This window comes from Chelon labrosus (genome assembly GCF_963514085.1).
Source record: "Chelon labrosus genome assembly, chromosome: 23".
In the NCBI taxonomy this organism is placed as follows: domain Eukaryota; kingdom Metazoa; phylum Chordata; class Actinopteri; order Mugiliformes; family Mugilidae; genus Chelon; species Chelon labrosus.
In genome coordinates, this window is record NC_140356.1 from 18897019 (window position 1) to 18916131 (window position 19113).

At 41.0% G+C, this 19113-nt stretch overlaps 1 protein-coding gene across 6 annotated transcripts in view; it reads left to right on the forward strand.

The window, feature by feature from the left end:
* The window catches only part of celf2 (cugbp, Elav-like family member 2), a 206192-nt gene extending 188723 nt beyond the window's left edge, over positions 1–17469 (forward strand). For 4 of the 6 annotated variants that reach the window (XM_084573498.1, XM_084573501.1, XM_084573500.1 and 1 more), the window contains 5 exons: positions 19–144; positions 4777–4956; positions 7424–7567; positions 9948–10120; positions 12223–17469. In XM_084573498.1, coding sequence (XP_084429624.1) covers positions 19–144; positions 4777–4956; positions 7424–7567; positions 9948–10075 — 578 coding nt within the window. In that variant the 3' untranslated portion in view covers positions 10076–10120; positions 12223–17469. The remainder of the gene's footprint in view (positions 1–18; positions 145–4776; positions 4957–7423; positions 7568–9947; positions 10121–12222) is intronic. The other 2 variants (XM_084573499.1, XM_084573503.1) reach the window with 1 other exon arrangement.
* Positions 17470–19113: the final 1644 nt, after the last annotated feature.

Sequence of the window (19113 nt, forward strand, 5' to 3'; positions counted from 1 at the left end):
TTGCTTCCCACCCAGCAGCGGGCACCACGGCCAGCTCCAACGCCGGCGCCATGAACTCTCTGACCTCTCTGGGCACCCTGCAGGGCCTGGCAGGCGCCACCGTGGGCCTGAACAACATTAATGCACTAGCAGGTAGCGTCAACAGTGAGTATTCATCCTGCCATCAGCCACCTCCACCTCCACCTCCACCCATGACCACCCACCCACCCACACCCAGCGGCTGCAGAGAGACGCAGCTGTGCAGCTACCTGACAAGACGAGCATTAGGGTTTGACTCTTTGACTCGTGGGTTTTTAAAGACCTTCCTTGTGTTTTTCTATCACTTAGGAGGAATTAAAAGTTAAAAATATAAATAAAACACGCAAAAAAATCTATATTTAATATCCTGAACGGAGGGATCGATCAGGAAACTAAAAACTCATCAGTCAAGTTTGCTTCCTGCTGGCGTCTCTCTGCGTCTCAGTTTGACTTGAAAATAAATCGACGATGGCTGCCTCGTTCATTCACTCATTCACTCACTGGAGGATATTTCACCTATTCATCCATCCATCTATTCCTCCCTCATCCCTCCATCCGCTTCCTGGTTGTGTCCTGGGTGATGCTTGCTTGGGTGAGAGTTGGCGTTCGCATCGTGTTCTTGTTGTTGTGTTGTTGTTCTGTCTTTTTCTGACAGCAGATTAGTTCCACCAGAAGTAAAATGCAAAATTTTACTTCCTCTCTCAGTCTCAAATATGTGAATTTGACGCCAAAAATACTAAACGGGAACAACTGTGTGAATTCTTACGTCAGAAAATACATTTTGTGCATGAGTAAATATTTCATGCCAAAAATAAGTATTAAGGGTGAGGACAACGTGAATTTCTTTCCAATTTCATGGACAGTTTTGCCATTATAATACAAGTAAGTAAGGTTTCTTGGATAGTACATATAAAACATGACAGTTTGATGCCAAAAATACAAAATTTGACACGTTTTATTAGAATGTTTACATCAGAAAAGATTTGGACATTTTTGTGCATAAAAAGCACCAAACATTGCTGTGTCTGTGCCAAACTTCATGCAGGAGTAATATTTAACGATAAGGTGATATATCGAAAATAAAAAGTAGTAACAAATGACTATAAGTTGTCATTTCCCACCAAAAATGTTCGAAAAGCTTTCATAGACATCTACTGTTTTATAAATGGGACAGTTTTACTATTATAATTCACATATGTCAGTCTCCTTGGCCGATATATAAATAACATGTCAATCTGATAGCAAATACACAAAATGTGACACGTTTTAATTGGATTTTTATGTCAGAAAATACAACACTTGGTGATTTTTGCGCATGAGAAGCACCAAACATGGCTGTGTTTGTGCCAAATTAGTCCGATTTTCACGCAGGAGTAAACATTTCTTACCAAGGGAATATGAAAAATAGAAAAGTAATCGCAAAAATGTTATGGTTTCCCTGCCAAAAATATTTTAAAAACTTAGTTTCTTGGTGGATAACGGAAGTTCCGTGGGTGGCAAAGGCTGAATTTCTTTCTTTCTAATTTTATTCACATTTACTTTTGTGTAATTAAAAAATTTTACAAATATGAAACAAATATATACTTTTATTTTGCCAATATATACATACCTTTGTATTTGACAAGTTTAAGTTGGATTTTTTTCGTCAAAATATGAAATATATGCTTATTTTTGTGCATAAGAAGCACCAATCATGGTTGTGTTTTTGCTAGATTAGGCCCATTTTCATGCAGGAGTAAATATGTCTTGCCAAGGGAATATTAAAAATAGAAAAGTAATGACAAATGTCAAAAAAAGTTATTGTTTCCCTGCCAAAAATATTTTAAAAACTTGGTTTCTTGCTAGATAACAGAAGTTCCACGGATGGCATAATATTATAATATTATACTTTAGCTATCTCCGGCCAATACATGCAACACATGTCAATCTGATGCCAAAAAAAAATGAAAATGGGACAAGTTTTAGTTGGATTTTTCATGTCATAGAATATATTATGCTGATTTTTTGCCTATATTAAGGGATTTTGCACAAAAGTGTAAATAAAGCACCAAACATGCCTTTGTTTGTGCGAAGAGTAAATATTTCTCGCCATGGGAATATTAAATACATAAAAAAATTTGATGGTAAAGATACAAAATATGGCAAATTTTATGTGATTTTTTTACGACGGACATAAAATTTTGCAAAACATTTGCTTATTTTGTACCAAAATTAGGGAATTTTACAGAAAAGTAAACATTTCATGCCCAACGCTATAATATAAAATGTATATATGACAAATTAATACAAAAATTAAGATATCTAGGCAGAAAAAAAGATAAAACTGTTAATTTATGATCAGACATTTACAATTTTTACAAAATTTGGTCCAATCCGGAGCAGATGTACATGTTTCCATGATTCCGGCCACATGTGTAAATTTCCTGCCTGTGTGGTCCGCCGGTCGGCATCCACCGATCTGTGCGGTGTGTGTCCTGCCTTTGACCTCTGGGGAGACGGGGCTGGGATCTTAATCAGAGCTGTTATGACAGCAGAGATCCTGTACTACCGGCCTCTTCCACCACATTATTCTCCTCTGACCTTTACCGCTCCTCGCTTGGAGTAGCTGTATCCGCCGTGTAAATCATATACGTCTAACACGGGACACACACACACACACACACACACACACACACACACATGTTCATCCTCTCAGACCGAACAGGTCGCCTTCGTTTTGCATCCCATTTTGTCCCCCGCTAACCCTTTCCCTCCTCTCGGTGCCCCCTCCTCGTCCTTCCACCCACCACCACCACCACCAGCCGCCCTCATTTAAACACATCTAGGCCTTAATTGAATTGCAAAGGTCACCGGTGCAATTATTCCTGAATAAATGAGTGACCTATAATCTGGAGCGCCGCGGCGATAATTTATTTCACTGTGTCTGACGGCGAGGCGACAGGACGCCCGAGCCAATGTCAGACCCCCTCAGACAAGTTGCCCTCCGTCGTGATATTAAGCCGTTACAAGCCGCTAATGAGTGTTACTGCCGCGTTCCTTCACTTTCTAACTCACCGCCACCCCGGCCCCCCCCGCCCTCCACGGGCCTGTCTTCGCCCCTAAAGAGAGACGTCACGCTACTGAATAATCATGGCTCACTGTTTGTTTGAACGTGTGGCCAGATAATACTCTATACCGCAAAGATACCGTCATGAAGGTATACTGTACTGTTTCAAGCATAGACTGTAAAAAAAATGGAGGAGGCATCTCCACTTCCTGAAATGACAGAAACTATCCTTGATTAAAAATGATTAGACGTATATTTTAGTGTTTTATTTTGGCTCAAGTCCCGCCCACTAACATGGAGGAGGCGGAGCTTATGACCTGTACTGCAGCCAGCCACCAGGGGGAGCTCTACTTCCCTTGGCTTCACTTTTGGGGAGCTGTCATGGCGTCCACTTTTTATACAGTCTATGGTTTTAACCCATGCAGGTAGTTTGGTGTCTACGTTAGTGTGAACAGTTGCTACGTTTGCATGGACTTTAATATTCTGCTTATAATCCTGAGTCAGAATAAACTGGACCTGATCAGAAGGAAGTTTTAAATCCGATTAAAGAGGGTTAGAGATATTTATTGTAGGTCTAAACCAAAGCCATGCCCCTGTAGCGTCAGAACGTCTTCTTCCTTCTTCCTAGTACTTCTTTTTGAGGGTTAGGGAGTTTATGGCAGCGTTGGATGACCAGAACATTTCTGGAGTAGAGAACTCAAGGTACGAGCTACCCTCTCCACACTGACTCCATGAGAAGACAAGGAAAGACTTTAGGATTTGACAATGGAGGAACGATTAAGATTGGATTGTCCGATACTGGATATTAAAAGATCTGGATCGGATCGAGGTGCATGAGGACATCCCTAGTCGTCATTAAAGTTATATTTTCAACAGTTTTAACACTCCACAGCAGCAGTAACTTCACTGTCAATAAATATGCTGATTGATGTTTTTGGGTCGTGTTGACACATACATATCTGATCAGATCATTTGATTTAGTATCATGTAAACAGTTTGAATCAGAATTATTCAGGTTGAAGATTGATTGTCCATGTAAATGTAGCCACTGTGTCTTTTCTTTGTCATTTCCTGGACTGGATCTCTAAAATTAAACCCCACCTGTGTGTTCAGGTGCAGCTGCATCCGTAGTTAAATTCATCATCAGTGGATAAATCACCACAATCAAAGCAAAACAACTTGATTTTTGGAGCATAGACGCTTAAAAACACACAAAATGTTGTTCAAATTAAGTCAGCAGAGGCTTTTATATTTACAAAGTCTGCGTCACCATGTAACCATGACGAATTCACAAATATATTCGTTATTTGTGTAACTCATTGTGTCTCATTGTCATGTCTGGGTGTGTGTTACTGTTTGTGTGCATGCAACGCTTTTTACTCTGAGATACCCGTGCAGCTCTGGCTGTCATCAGCTACACTCATATGATACCTAACTGTGTTTAAACTGTGTGTGTGTCCTGTGTTTAGTGTGTGTCGACGTCGTATTGATGTGTCCTCGTGTGTGTGTGTGTGTGTGTGTGTGTGTGTGTGTGTGTGTGTGTGTGTGTGTGTGTGTTGTGTGACGTGTGTGTGTGTGGCGTCCAGTATGTGTGTATGTGTGTTTCTGTGTGTGTTTGGTTAAACACAACCTTCAGTGGGAGCGCTAATGAGTAAGTGCACTCTTCTTTCTTTATTGTTGGGTTTTATGTAAAGTTGCTCAAATGCTCTCAGGTATGGCGGCTCTAAACGGAGGCCTGGGCGGCGCAGGGCTCACCAACGGGACGGCGGGCACCATGGACGCGCTGACGCAGGCTTACTCAGGGATCCAGCAGTACGCCGCCGCCGCGCTGCCCACCCTCTACAGCCAGTCCCTGCTGCAGCAGCAAGGGGCCGCCGGCAGCCAGAAAGAGGGTCAGTAGCCCCCCGTGGGGTGCATATCTGCACGCCGGTGGACGCTAAAGTTTTACAGCAGAGCTTTGTCCTAAACATGCATTCTCCAGTGCTTCCTCCGGGACATCTTCAGTTCGTTTCCAAATCTGCAAAACATTCATCCTGTGTATTAATGAATGTTTTGCAGATTTGGAAACAGAAAATGATAAATCACAGAAAAGACTGTCTACAGTTCAAAGTGCAAAGAGATTTAAAAGCTGACGTACTAAGTAGAGTGTTTTGTTTTGCTGCTTTGGTTCTTTTTTAAAAGCCTCAGTATTTACCAAAGGCCAACAAGACTCGTTGACCAGGACCAAAGCCAGTAATTTATTTTTAAAATCAACCAAAAACTAGAGGAATTCACTGTTGTTTTAAGTCTTTTTATTTATTTATTTTTTTTTGAAGGAAGAGAACTGAAAAATCTTGGTCGATCAGTTACGGAATCATTTACTTTATTTGCTTCAGTAGCTCACGCATCAGGGACACGTGTGGGAATATAAAGTAAAGCAGCTGATTCATTTTGCGGTTGTAGTTCTGGGTAGACTTTAACCAGGACTTAACGGTTGTTTAAATTGCTGAACCTGTTTCAAAGTGTCAGGTAGTTTTATAGAAGAGGGTGGAGCCTTTAGGATGCTTTCACACCTGGAATTTCCTTCAAATTCAGGTAGTTATTGATGCAGTATGTTGCATTTAAAGGGGAACTACTGTTTTTTACAACCTGGACCTTATTTCTGGCATAAAATACAGCTGTTTACTCACCCATATAACTTTTGTGTAATTTGTATTCCTTCGGGAGATATTTAGATCTGAGTATATCCATATAATGGGAGTGAATGGGGCACCGAAACGCAGCCTCTAAATAACGTATTTTCTGCCGCAAAAGTTGTTCATTTCACCAATATTTTGTTATGATACGCTAGTGCTATTCCCCGTTGAGTCCGGAGTTACCTGTTATCATCATCCAGGGTCTGTAGATTGACCTACTAACTTCTGACCTGGATGATGTCATCTCTGATGTTGTGCACACCCGCGACGGTCGACTTGTTTACCTGTAGTTTGCTATTGCTATGGTTCGTCCACAACCTCAGAGAAAAATATTCAGCCATGTTGCAAAAAAATAGCAGTAGCAAATTACAGGTAAACAATGATGATAAGAGGTGATAATAGCACTAGCGTTTCGGTGCCCCAGTCACTCCCACTACATGAATATACGCAGGAATACAAATTACACAGAAGTTATATGGGTGAGTAAACGACTGTATTTTATGCCAGAAATAAGGTCCAGGTTGTAAAAAACAGTAGTTCCCCTTTAACCTTGGTTGGGTTCTTAGGTTCGTGTTCACAGCTCACAGCAACTATAAGGTAGTTATATTGGCCCGTGGGTAACCGGGAAGTGATTGCAATTGAGCTGGGGCCACCTGACTTCACATGTTCAGGTCCCAAATGGACCAACCTGAGCTGAGGCGTAGCCCTTTGGGACTTAAGGGTCACAGGTTTGCATCCCCAGTGTCCCTGACTGAGGTTCCTTGAGCAAGCACCTAACTCCCAAACGAAAGAAAAGCTCTCGCTTGCATAACCGCGACCTAGGTGTCAAAGCACCCTTAAATAAAAATGTGTAAATGATATTAAAGTCTAGTTATACGAGCTAGACGGAGCTAGACGGTGGGGGCATTTAAAATCTAGAGGTCATGTGAAAAAATCTACACACGCCTACACGCAGAACCCGAAGTTAAATGAACCCCGCCGCCCCCCCCAAAAGCTTCAGACGACGGCGCTGAATACAAACCAGATGATGAAACGTCTAGTAAAACAAACAGGGTCGTATTACTGTTTGTTTGTGCGCCTCCTCGTCGCCTCTGCTCGCGGCGAAGATAAATTTGTAAAGAAGAATGTTTTTGCCTCCGATGGTCCGGCCGGGAGTTCAGAACCTTCCAGGGAGACAAAAGAAACGCGGCAGACGCTGCTTTGTTTATCAGCAGAGAGAGCATTAAATGATCTGAGAGATCTGACCTATTAGGATTATTAGGATGTGCGATGAATGGAGGGTGGTGGTGAAGGGGGGTGCGACCTGTGACCCCTCTCAAGAGAGACAACATGCGGCAGAAAGAATGACTAAATCAAAAGCGAGGGAGAAGCTTTTGTTCGCGCTGAGCCAAAATATAATTATTAAATGGGAACCGAAAGCTTTCATCTTTGTTGAATGTTCAGTACAATTGCAGAATGTCGTTTAAAAGCAATAACAAACCCAAGGTCATGCGATATTGTGCTAAGCGGTGCGCTTGAGCTCCCGTTCCTATGACGACAGCATAGCAGCGCCGGTCGCCACAATGCAGCGCTCCATCCTCCTCCTCCTACTCCCCGCGGTTCTGCTTCCACGGAAAAATAAATAAAAAATAAAAATAAAAGCCACCCTGACCTTACATATCCGCTCTGCTTAACATCCCAACAGGTCCCGAAGGTGCCAACCTGTTCATCTACCACCTGCCCCAGGAGTTTGGAGACCAGGACATACTGCAGATGTTCATGCCTTTTGGAAATGTGGTCTCTGCCAAAGTCTTCATCGACAAACAGACAAACCTTAGCAAGTGCTTCGGTACGGCGGGGGGGAAAGGGATGTGAATGCATGCACTTGTTTTTGCCCTTTTTCTTGACTAGCTGTTCTCGGGCCGAATCCCTTGAAGAAAGATCATTCCACTGAGCAAAATAGTGCATAAGCACCTGCAGCGTCTTCTCCAGCATCCATCCCATGTGACGTTAATGCAGCGGGGATGAGCTCAAGCTCTCCTCAGCTAGTCATAAAGTCAAAAATGATCAAATTGCCTTGTGTGAAGTTGTCCTCAGACGCCCAGTTTTAGGCTAAACATATCCAGCTTCACGTCTGGCTCTGTGTGGTTTATGGCAATGCTTTATTTGATGTTCATAGTTTTGTAAAAGGAAGCAATGGCCATTTTAGCTGCTAAATTACTTTGGATATCAATGTCTCCTACTTATGAACTAATTCAACTCAATAACTGACAAAAAATACTCAATTCTCTCCAGGAAACTTGTAAAATAGACAGCCCCCTGACTCCTTTACATCTAATTTTAACATTTCTCCTCTCTGCTGCCGTGTTAAAGACGAAAAAGAAAAAAAAAATAACAATGCCAGGCTGAAATGCAAGCACAGATTTACATTTGCATATAATTTTTACCCGCACGCAACATGCGAAACCCACGTATTATGCATATCCGATCCGGAGCTACAACGGAAAATAAATCAAGCGTGTATCCAGGCAAACTTGTCAGACTGGGAGACAAGCGAGACGAGGAGTTTGCTGTCAGGTTTAGGGGTCGCGGATATTACAGAGGGGAAGTGGAGTGTGCCCGGAGATGACTTTTTGGGAGGCAGCAGAAAAATAAAACTCCAAATATAACCACGGCGTCTTCTCCAAAAAGCTTTATTTTGACATTTTAAACCAAGCAATTGTCAGCTTAGAATTCACTGATAAATCAGATATTGAGTCACAGAAACAAGATGCGGTGGTATTTTATTGTTACAGCTTCATTTGGTGATATTTTCACTGCTGTAAATAAACAGGAACATTTGAAGCTTGTTGCAAGAGCCGTACTACAGCCCGTTCTCAATATACCACCAGTCCTTGCAGGTCCAGTTGGCTAGCATATTTCCAGATCTAGTAAAATACAAATTAAACATGTGTATGACCTTAGTCTTTCCTGAGAAAGCTTAATTTACGATGCTTTATTAGCAAACACAGGTGAAGATGGCTAACGTTTGCCTGCTAGCTTGCTAGATCTTGAAGAAAACTCTAGAAACTTAAGTCTGTGAAGGTTTTAAGTCATCCACGTCATGGTATATCCAAGGGCATCTGGACTCGTATGGTTTCTTGAAGACATTTCACCACTCATCCAAGCTTCTTGAAGTTGCCCTTGTTTCAGTTTGTCTGGATATTTTAAAGAAATACAAAATACAGGTTGTAGATTTGTGGCATTATTCCATGATTCATGCTGCCTTCAAATTCAGTGCTCATTGTCACGACACGGGCAAGTCGTTTTGGCAAAAATATTGGCGTTGAACTTGAGAAAACGACCCTACTTCTCACTTTCCTGATTAGTTAATGGTTTTAACTGATAGTTATAAGTCATCTTCAACCAGACAAACTTTCCCACCGACAAAGATCTGCTGGGCCAATCAAATGGTACCAGCGTAGACATACACACCATCTGCCCTGGAGTAGATTTTGTTTACAACAAAATGGCTCTAAATTGGTTTTAGGACTATCCAATTGCATGCCGAGGTTGCTGTTTTATTTCTCTGTATCTGTCTAAACACTACCCGCAATGCAATCCAAATAGAGTGTTACCAGACTCATATTCTGAAAAGAATTGGATGTGACTACATCAAGCTAGCTGTCCTCCACACCTTGGTCAGATCAGAAAACCGAGGCGGCGACGTCCAAAATGCCAGACGTTCGAGGCTTGAACACTGTCTCTAAGTCCACTTCTCATGTTCTTGAGATTGTCATGGAACAGGAAGTTGTGAATATGAAGATGCTTGCTTGACGTTCAAGCGGTTATGTTAGCCGTTAGCAAGCTAATGCCAGGGTAATATGCAAAGGCACAAACGGAGAGGAAGAAGCCATCGGGAACATCGGCATTCTCGCCAATATGTTGGCTAACACGTTGCATCTCATGAACTCGGACTTCAATGAAAGATTTTTGACATATGACAAGAGGAAGCCGTTCATATCAACTTTTCTTGTAAAGATAGTAAAACACGACAACATTTGAAGGCAGCATATGACGTGAAAACATTCCAGCGGTACCTACTGTAGCTAATGTTGCTAGCTAGCATGCAAACGTTAGCTGTCCCAACTTCTTAAGCATACTAGCTTGATTTGACTCCAGTTTTGAAATACATCACATTCTCTCTCAGTGGACTAACTTTGCCGCCCCTCCCCCACCCCTCTCCGCAGGCTTCGTCAGCTACGACAATCCAGTGTCGGCACAGGCAGCCATCCAGGCCATGAACGGCTTCCAGATCGGCATGAAGCGGCTGAAGGTGCAGCTGAAGCGCTCCAAGAACGACAGCAAACCATACTGATCTTAGCACTAGGGTCTATCTGCTCCCCATGTTAGCACTGCTAGGGTAAGTCCCCCCACAGAAAAACAAAAACTAAATAGAAAAAAAAAAAACAACAACAGCAAACCGAGCCACGACCTCTCTACACAGGGACTCGGGGAAGGGGTGGGGGGTGTTGAAGGGAGGGGATGTGGGAGGGAGGGGGAGACGACCTACAACCACCCTGAGTGAGACGCACGCCTTGTTTTTTTTAATTTTTTTTATTTTTCTTGCTTTTTTCTTGAAGATTTTTTTATGTTAGCTTTCCAGTATTATTATTTATTATACTTTTTTTTTTTTTGACACACATGAACGCTTCCATTACCACCATTACTTTGTGCAATTTAAATTTTTTTTTTTACTAATGGAAGGAAGTAGCTATCTTGGGTAGCTTTTTGTTTTTCTTCTTTTTTTTAAAAAGAATAAAAACTTTGCTTATTTAATTTTTTTCTTTCTCAGTGAATATTTATACATTCTTGAGGACTAGTTACAGTCAGAGCCGAGGTAAAGACAAAGGAGCCATGATGATTTTTAGATTATTTTTTAATTATTTTTTGTTTTTAATCCTCCTCTCTCTCTCTCTTGTGAACCTGAGACCTGGCGGAAGGTTCAGTTTTTATTTTTTAATTTAGTTTTTCTTGACGCGCACGCCGATATGCACATTCGACCTTTGACCTCCGCGGTGTTGGTTGCAGGCCGCCGCTGCTTCTCCAAAAACCCCTCTATGCCTGCCGGCAACCCGGGAGCAAAGGCAAGCAAAACGTTAAGTGGCCTCTTTACAGTATAGTCAGTCGGCGACGTCAGCCTTGCCGCACAGCTACACTCCAACCACAAGAACACACGAAACAAACAAACAAACAAAAAAAACACACACACACTCCAGCTACGTCTTATTTATTCACATTTTTTTTTATTTCTCTGAAGTTAAAAATCGGTAACTACTTTTTCTGGGTCAGATCACATTGGTCTTTGTTTGCGAAAGGGATCTTACAGCATGTAGAACATTTTCAAAATAACATCCAGAATTTGAGGAAAGCTATATAACAACAACTACTACTACTTAAAAAAAAAAAAAGTTTATGGGTAAAGGGGGTAACTGAAAATACTTGATGTTTGTTGAAAGATTTAAAAAATACTAATAATAATTCAAAGTACAGAAAGCCACAGGCCTGTAAATTTTATTTGTAAAAAAAGCAGTTCTATTTTTATACAACATTTTTACTGCCTCAGAAGGATTTTATTTATTGCCTATCGTTAAGTTATTGGACTCCTATAAAGTATACAGCATCATTAAAGTAGACCCTCGTGGAGAAGTCTCGTGGAATTGGGTTCTCCGGTGTTTTTTTTTATGTTTTTGTTTATTTTCAGTGCAGGAACGAAAAAAAAAAAATCACAAACGCCGCCATTACAACCCCCCCAACACACACACACACTTCTCTGTGCTGTTCATCCATCCATTCATCCATCCACCTCTCTTTTCTCTCCCTCTCTTCATCCGTAGTGGGACTACTTCTTCTTCTTCTTCTTCTTCACTTGTCGAATAATACCTTTTTTTTGCGTTTATTTCTTTTTTATTTTCAGTTATTTTTCAGTTTGAGTGTTTTTTGTTTGTTCGTGACCCCGCCCAATTTCTGACCACGCCCAATTTCCGACCCCACCCCCCTTTCCCAAACAGAAGGATACAAAAAGAGAAAAAAACGCCCCCTCCCCCCCATTTGCCCCGCCCTCCCAAACAAAAATTACAAAATTTTTCTCCCAAAACGACAACATCCATCCGGGATCTGATGGATAAAAGCTTTGGGTGCTTTCTGTTTTTGTTTTTTTTTTGTAGTTTTTTTGTGTACGTGTGACTGAGTGAATGTGCCTGTTAGTATATAACATTTATATCATTTTATATTGCCAAAAAAATATATAATATTTAAGTATTAAGCTTAAAAAAAATTTGCCAATGAAACCAGTGAGTGGCGTTGCTGTTCTGCCTTGTTGTTGTTGTTGTTGTTGTTGTTTGTTTGTTGTTGTTTCTCCTGATTTAAAAAAAAAAAAAAAGTAAAAATGCTGTAGTGGTGTGGTGCTTTGGCTCTCTGTGTGTAACTCTCTCCTCTCCCCTGTTTTTTCTTTCCCCCTTTTAGAACAACCCATCTCCATGCCTGTTAGCTCATCGTTTGCCTAGCATGTCTCCGTGGCGTCCCAAACAAAAAAAAACAAACAAACAAAAAAAACTTTAAACAAAACAAAAATGTCCACCAAAAAAAAAAAAGTGTCATCGTCCTCCTCCTTCCCCGTCATTGTTTTTTCTGATGTCTTTTTTCCGAGCTCACCTGATCATAACCTGGTTCTCCTCCTCCTCCTTCTTCGCCGCCTACTGACCTTTTGAACTTTTTGGAATTTTTATGTTTTTTTTTGTTTTGGTTGTTTTTTTGTTTTTTTGCATGTGACCTCATTTGGATCTGTTTTTTCTTTCTGGGAGGGTTTCAGGGAGGTTAGAGAAATGAATCAATGTGAAAAAGATATATAAAGCTGCATTCATATGAAAAATTTTTTATGGAAAAGCAAAATTTTTTTGTGTTTTTTTTTTTGTTTGGAGAAAAAACAACAACCTGTGGCAAAGTGATTTCCATTCAGTATGTTTTTCTTGTTTTTCTTTTTTTTGCTTTATGTCTGTTTCTTTATTTTTGTTTCTTCTTTTAAAGTAAACTTGAAAGTTCACTACAGGAATTGGCGCGCCATCTTGCTTCTGGCGCCGACGGAACAGATATAAAAAAAAAAAAAAGATTTGAAAAAATAATAAAAACCAGAGCGCGGGCCAGAAGCAGTCCGCGCCAGTTTCTCTGAGAAATAAGACTACTTCCAAACAGTTTTGAATAAAAACTGTCTGATCAATATTAGACTCTCTCAGAGCTCTCTAATGGTTTTTACATTTTTCAGGCAGTGTAAAGTTTTTTGATAAGGCCATTTTAAGTGGCTCTGTTTCTCATTCAAAGTCTATATATAGAACCACTTTTTTCTAGAGTAGTTTAAAGGTAAAAAAAATACAAAAAAGACATTTGCCCTGTTTGGGGGGGAGAAATGCTACCTACTTGTGTCACCTTTTGCTGAACTGACTCACAGATAGACAATCCGTGGTTTAAATGCACATGATGAAATGACCTATATTTTCTACTGTTTAAATGTATAGAGGAAAAAAAAAGTAATTACTAAGATACCTGTAAACCCGCGTTAACGTCGGTGCTTCTCGTGAGTTTAGTTGTGGTTTCATCACAAGTCTAACGGTCTTAAATGTCTCATGTTTTTTCAAGAGAAGACTAAAAAATCAGTTTACTTGAACAATAGACAAAGCCTTTCATATTACTATAATAGTTTTCTTTTTTAATTCTTCTTTTTCTTTTCTTTTTTTAAAGGAGTCCCTATTTGCTAAATTTCTTGTTGGTTAATTAGCTATATAAAAATTCCTAAAAATATATATAAATATAAATATATCTATATCTATATATATATATATATATATATATAAATGTCAGCTTGTGAAGCATCAATGTCATTATTATTTTATTTCTCTCGTGGGAAACAATATTTAGGTGTGTTTTTGTTGTTCGGCAAAATGTCTTATAAAGAAAAAAAACGATCCGTGTGGAGTTCAGTGCCAAATTCTGAGGGTACTTCCTGCCTAGCGCGTCAGTGTATTTCTTGTGAAAAATTATTTGATAACATGGGTATTTTATTATTAAGTGTTTTGTATGGATCCCTCATATTTAAAAAAAAAAAATATATAGATTTAAAAAAAAAAGTTTGTTAACTTGCTATTCTGTGGTCTTGTTGCCTGAAAATGTCATGTTTGCTTTTTTTTTTCTTTGTAAAGATGTTTAAGAAAAGGAAAAAAAACGTGCCCATGTGTCCCTATATATATACACATATATATATATATATATATATATGTGTATATATAGGGACACGTGCACACACACATGCACACACACTCTTTCGTGCAGACCTCACGGTTTTACTTTGTTGTTGTGCATGAGAGCCCCTGAGTGTGAAAAGCCTCTGCAGCGACCGCTACCGGCCGACCACGCTCGTCTCCAGATACGTCTAGCCATTGCTCATCGAAGCCTTACCACGAAAACCTTTGCACTCCTGCTCTGTCTCGCTCCGTGTGTGCGTCCTTTTCTGATTGTCCTTCACAATAAAACTGAGGCGCCAGTCGAAAGCCTTAAGTCTCCGCCCCTCCCCCGTCTTTTTTGTTTTGTTGACTTCAAGACACCCCGGCCGCCGTTCGCCTCCTGACGGCGAGGATCGTTACACCTCAGACGCTTTGCTTTTTCGTATGATGTAAGCACAGGGCAAGAATTCACCAAATCTTTTAAAGGAAGAGGGAAAATAAAAAAGCACACGTCGTTGCCGGATAGCCGGGAGTCATCGAGAGGCCGGATGGTCCCGAACCGGGTCTCGAACCGTTTTTTGTTTCTTTTTACGTACGTACATCTCGTGGTGTAACGGGCCAAAATCATGTTTTAGATGCCAAAGTGTGTTACTGACATTCTCATAGTCGAGCCGTTTACATGGCACAGTGTTGTCGGTCTACTCAACTGCCCCCCGTTACCCCTCCCCCACCCCCACTCCCTGAAAGCCTAGTTTACGGTCTGCAAAAAAAAAAAATCAAAAATCAAAAAAAAAACTAAAAAAGGCAGCATTATTTTCTACAGAAGCTCACCAGTCGCCTTAACCAGGGAGTGTTGTACCAGTATTATAAGAGTAGAAGATGTTGTCAGTCGTTGACCTACCACTTGTCGGGAGTTCCCGCAACCGGTTTCGCGCAATCGGCCAGAGGAGCGGAAAGGCTTGAAATCGCGTCTGTTTCGGAGGACGCCCTCCCCTCCCCTCCCCCGTCTGGTTGTTGTCTCCCATGCCAAAGCAAGGGGTTTATTAAAGAAAAAAACAGGGTCTGTGCGGATGGGAGACGTCTTATTGGAACGTCGACAGGGGAAATAAAGCGGAGGAGGGGTCACGCCGAGATGAAGGCAGCAGCAGCAGCTTTCATTATCCCCTCAAAGACCAAACCCGATACCAAACTTTATATCGATCTCAAGGAGGGAGGCGAGCAGACTTTAATTTTTTATTTTTTTCTTCCTAAATCTAAAATGCAGTAGGTGCATGAGCCACAAAACAGCCATAACTACCTGTACGGAAAGCTGGGACAACGGGGAGTCCGAATCAACCGCTGACGGATCGCTTTTCTGACCAGCAGGTTTCTCGTTGCACTTTTTTTTTTTTTTTTTAAATCGTCCCACATGGAGGCTACACAACTGTCCGCGAAAATTGCGAAATTTGCCAAATCTCACCGACAGATTCCCCGGCGTCGCGCGGTGTCTTTGTCTTCGGTGTCGGAAGCACAATGAAGTTGCCGCCGAGTTCCTGCCGAGCGGCTCGCCTCAGGGGCTGTCATCGCTCGATGCTCGTTGTAACCTTTCTATCTCGTCACTGTTCACTTCTCTGTTCTCCTTCTTTACTTAATTATCTTAAGTGCTATTTATCGAACAATGAAATCTGAAAGGAAAACAAAAAAAAAAATCGTCGTTTCTTTGCATTATGTCAAGTTTTTTGAGGAAAAAAAAAAATGTTTTGTGTGTTTCTCTCTTTCCGTGGCGTGAAAACAAAAAAAATCAAAAAAACTAAGCTTGTTGTCTGTAGAAATGATCCCAAGTTAATTATTATTATAATTTTTTTGTTTTTGTTGTTTTTTCTTAATTATTATTCTTGTTGTTGGATTTTGTTTCCGGTTCTCAGATTCTTTTCCGGTAGTTTCAAAGTTATTGTCTCGAGAGAAGCCAAAGTCAAATGCATTTCAGTGGATCCTGTAAAGCGTGATGTATGTTTGTTTGACAACACTTCGAAATCTGTCACTGGATGGGATTTGAAAAGTACAAAAAAAAAAAAAAAAAAAAAAAAAAATGCAGGCTTTCCTATTTCTACAACTGATTGTAATTATGCATTTTGTACCAGTGGAATTTTTTATACTGGAGATTAAAGGATACATCAAAAAAAAAAAAAAAAACTTAGAAAAAAAAAAAAAAAAAGCTGTCTGGCCTGGTGGTGTGGCCTGACCCCTGACTGGTCCCCGAGTATGATTTCTAGCTGGCATCAAGGAAGTTGGCTTTTGATATAAGATTTTCTAGGAGATCTTTGGCTTTATTTCTTTCACTTCTTTTTCCTCACTTCTTCAGTGTTCTTCCTTTCTTTCGACCTTTCTTTTATTTCTTTTTAGTTTATTTCCCGAAAAACAGAGGCTAGGTGAGCGTCAAGACCTTTCATTTATTTTATTTTTTTTGGCTTTATAAATAGATCTAGCGAGTTTGTCTATACAACAGCGGTAAGTTTCATTTTTGACTTTCTGTATTGTGCCGTCTACACGATAAGACAATTATAGAAAAAGAAGGAATAGAAATATTTAGTCACCTTCAGTGGTTTAATGTATTAGTTTAATAAAGAGATCAACTAATTAGAAGATTTTTTGCTTTTAGCTGTTTAGATTTTTCCGGTTTCTCTGTCCTTCTCTGTGAACTAACTGTGTAGCTGAAGCAGTCAGAATTATTTTTGTAAACGTATGTTCTTGTGTGATGCAGTTTTTTGCTTCTGTCTCCTATATTAAACCATTTTTCCTAATACTTGTCTCTCTCTGTGTTGTTATGTTCCAGTGGCTGTCTGATGTCGTACTGTTTTCTCTCCCCCCGACCATTCGCTCGTCTTCTCTCTTTCGCCCTTCATCGTCTCTCTCTCTCTCGTTCTCTCTCTCGTTCTCTCCTTCTCCCTCATGTTCGTGTTTTCTGTTTTGACCACATAGTAAAGTTGACTCCATCGCCAGTGGCAACTCACTATGCTGTTCTCACCGAAACATAGTGAATATACATCGAGGTGTTTGTATGTATATTACTGTGTAGCCCAAGTTGCTGCGCGACAGTCGACAAGATGAAAAGACGCAAAACACGGGGATCCTGCTAATCCCAATTTAAATCACCCCCCACCCCCCCAAAAAAAATAAATGCTAAGAAGAACATTAGCTGGGTGCTAGAAAGACTCGTTCAACATTTTGGGAAATATGCTTATTCACATTCTTGTTGAGAGGAAAAGTAAAGTTTACTAGATACCTAGCGGGGTAAGGAGGACGGGAATTATCTTTATCATATGGTTTATGTCTGTTGGGAGCAGCTGGAACAGTTGCCTAGGTAACCCTCTTGCATAGACGGAGCTAGCTAGCCCTTCTTGCCGGTCTCTATTTGCAAAGAAAACGCAGCGGCTACTCTCTTCCTGTGCGTGTGTACGCTTTTTATCGTTAGCCTGCTAACTTATTAGCCAGCTGACTTGCTAGCTAGCTTGGTTAGAACCTGTTAGTCACAATAGCTGGGCAAGCCCGCTATGATTGGGTCGGCTTCGCTAAAGGTTTTTCTCCTACAATCACTAAATCTTGCTAAATTTCATTAACTCTACATGGTATCTTGTTGTTGCTGCTGCTAGCCTCTTCCTGTGTGCACACTTAAGTTGTTAGCCGGTTGACTTGCTAGCTAGTTGTCTTAGTACCAGTCAGTCACAGCAGGTGTGCAAGCATCTCTCTAGCTAGCTTCTAGCAGTGCTATTGAAAAAGCTTGTTTATAGTTGCCTCCTGTTTCCAGTCTAAATGCTAAGCTAAGCTAATGGTTTGATAGTCTTGGCAAGAAAATAAGCGAGCATATTTCCCGAACTGCTGAATCCTACCTTCAAGTTCATTTATAGAATATTTTTATTTAATTTAATCCATCTGAGGACCGTAAAATTTTATATTTCTTGTGACGTTTCACTTCAAATTTGCTCTCCCAGCTGCTCAAATTGGTTTCTGGTTACCAGGTAAAGGCTAAATTAAGGGTTCCCTTATTGGGGTTCTGGCCCATGCTGTCCTCCTTCCCGTGCTGTCCGCTGTCCTGGGCGAGACTTGTCCGCTGTATGTCCTACTCTGTGTCCAATCCACTCCCGTACTGTCTCACCGTCACAACTGCATCCCCAGTAGAGAGAGAGAGAGGAAAGAGAAGTCAAAGGTCAAAGTTTTCACCTTTCATTCACAGAATCCGTGGAGGGTTTTGACACGTTTGAATAAATAAAAAGTCAGATTTGAGGGGACAAAAACCGAGGTCCTCGAAACATGGGGAGATCAGGACGACACTGGCTGCTTCTCAAAACTTTCAATATTGGTCTAAGAAATCGGACAATGCGCAGAAAAGCCTCACTTCAAAGCTGCAACCTGCAAAGCTTTAAAGTTTTACCTTATCCTTTCACCTTATCCTTTCACTACTGCACCAGTTCACCACGTCTGTTATTAAATATTGATTGTGAGGTTCAGGCAAGGCGCACAATAAACCACCTTCACTCTGTGGATCAGACCTATGGATGGATAACGTTACACCTTTATTATTGTCAGCGGGTGTCTGGGTTTTATCCGCTGTTAAAACGAGAACGCAGCCAGGATGGGAATGTTCTCAGGTCACAACATGCTTGGATAAAAATGTAAAAAAGGTGTTGTGGACGCTTTTCTTCTGCGGGGGAGGTGCGCGAAGACGGACGAGATTTGAGGTAAGAACGACGCGGTCGGACGCAGATTTTGGGATTTGCCCTGTTTCTTCAACGTAGGGGTCGTACAGACTAGTCGACTAGTCGGTTCGTCGACTTCACCGCTGTGCCGTGACGCTTTAAGCATCGTGGTCGCTGATCACTGTGACAATAACAACATGGACGCCTCCTGGAAGACAGGTGAGGAGTCCAGTGGGTCGTTGCAGCAAACTAGCAGCGGTTCATCAAGATGAAGCTCATGCTACCGTGACATGTCAGTCCTGAAATACAACAAAAGTACGACTGCAATGCATCTAAAAATACATCCGCTACACTATTACTACCCATATAACGACACCGTGTGGAGTTAAATGCTACCGATGGTGCTGACTTGCTGCCTGTTTTCATACAGGCTATACAGTACATATCTCAGCATGTGTATCCAGGTCAAG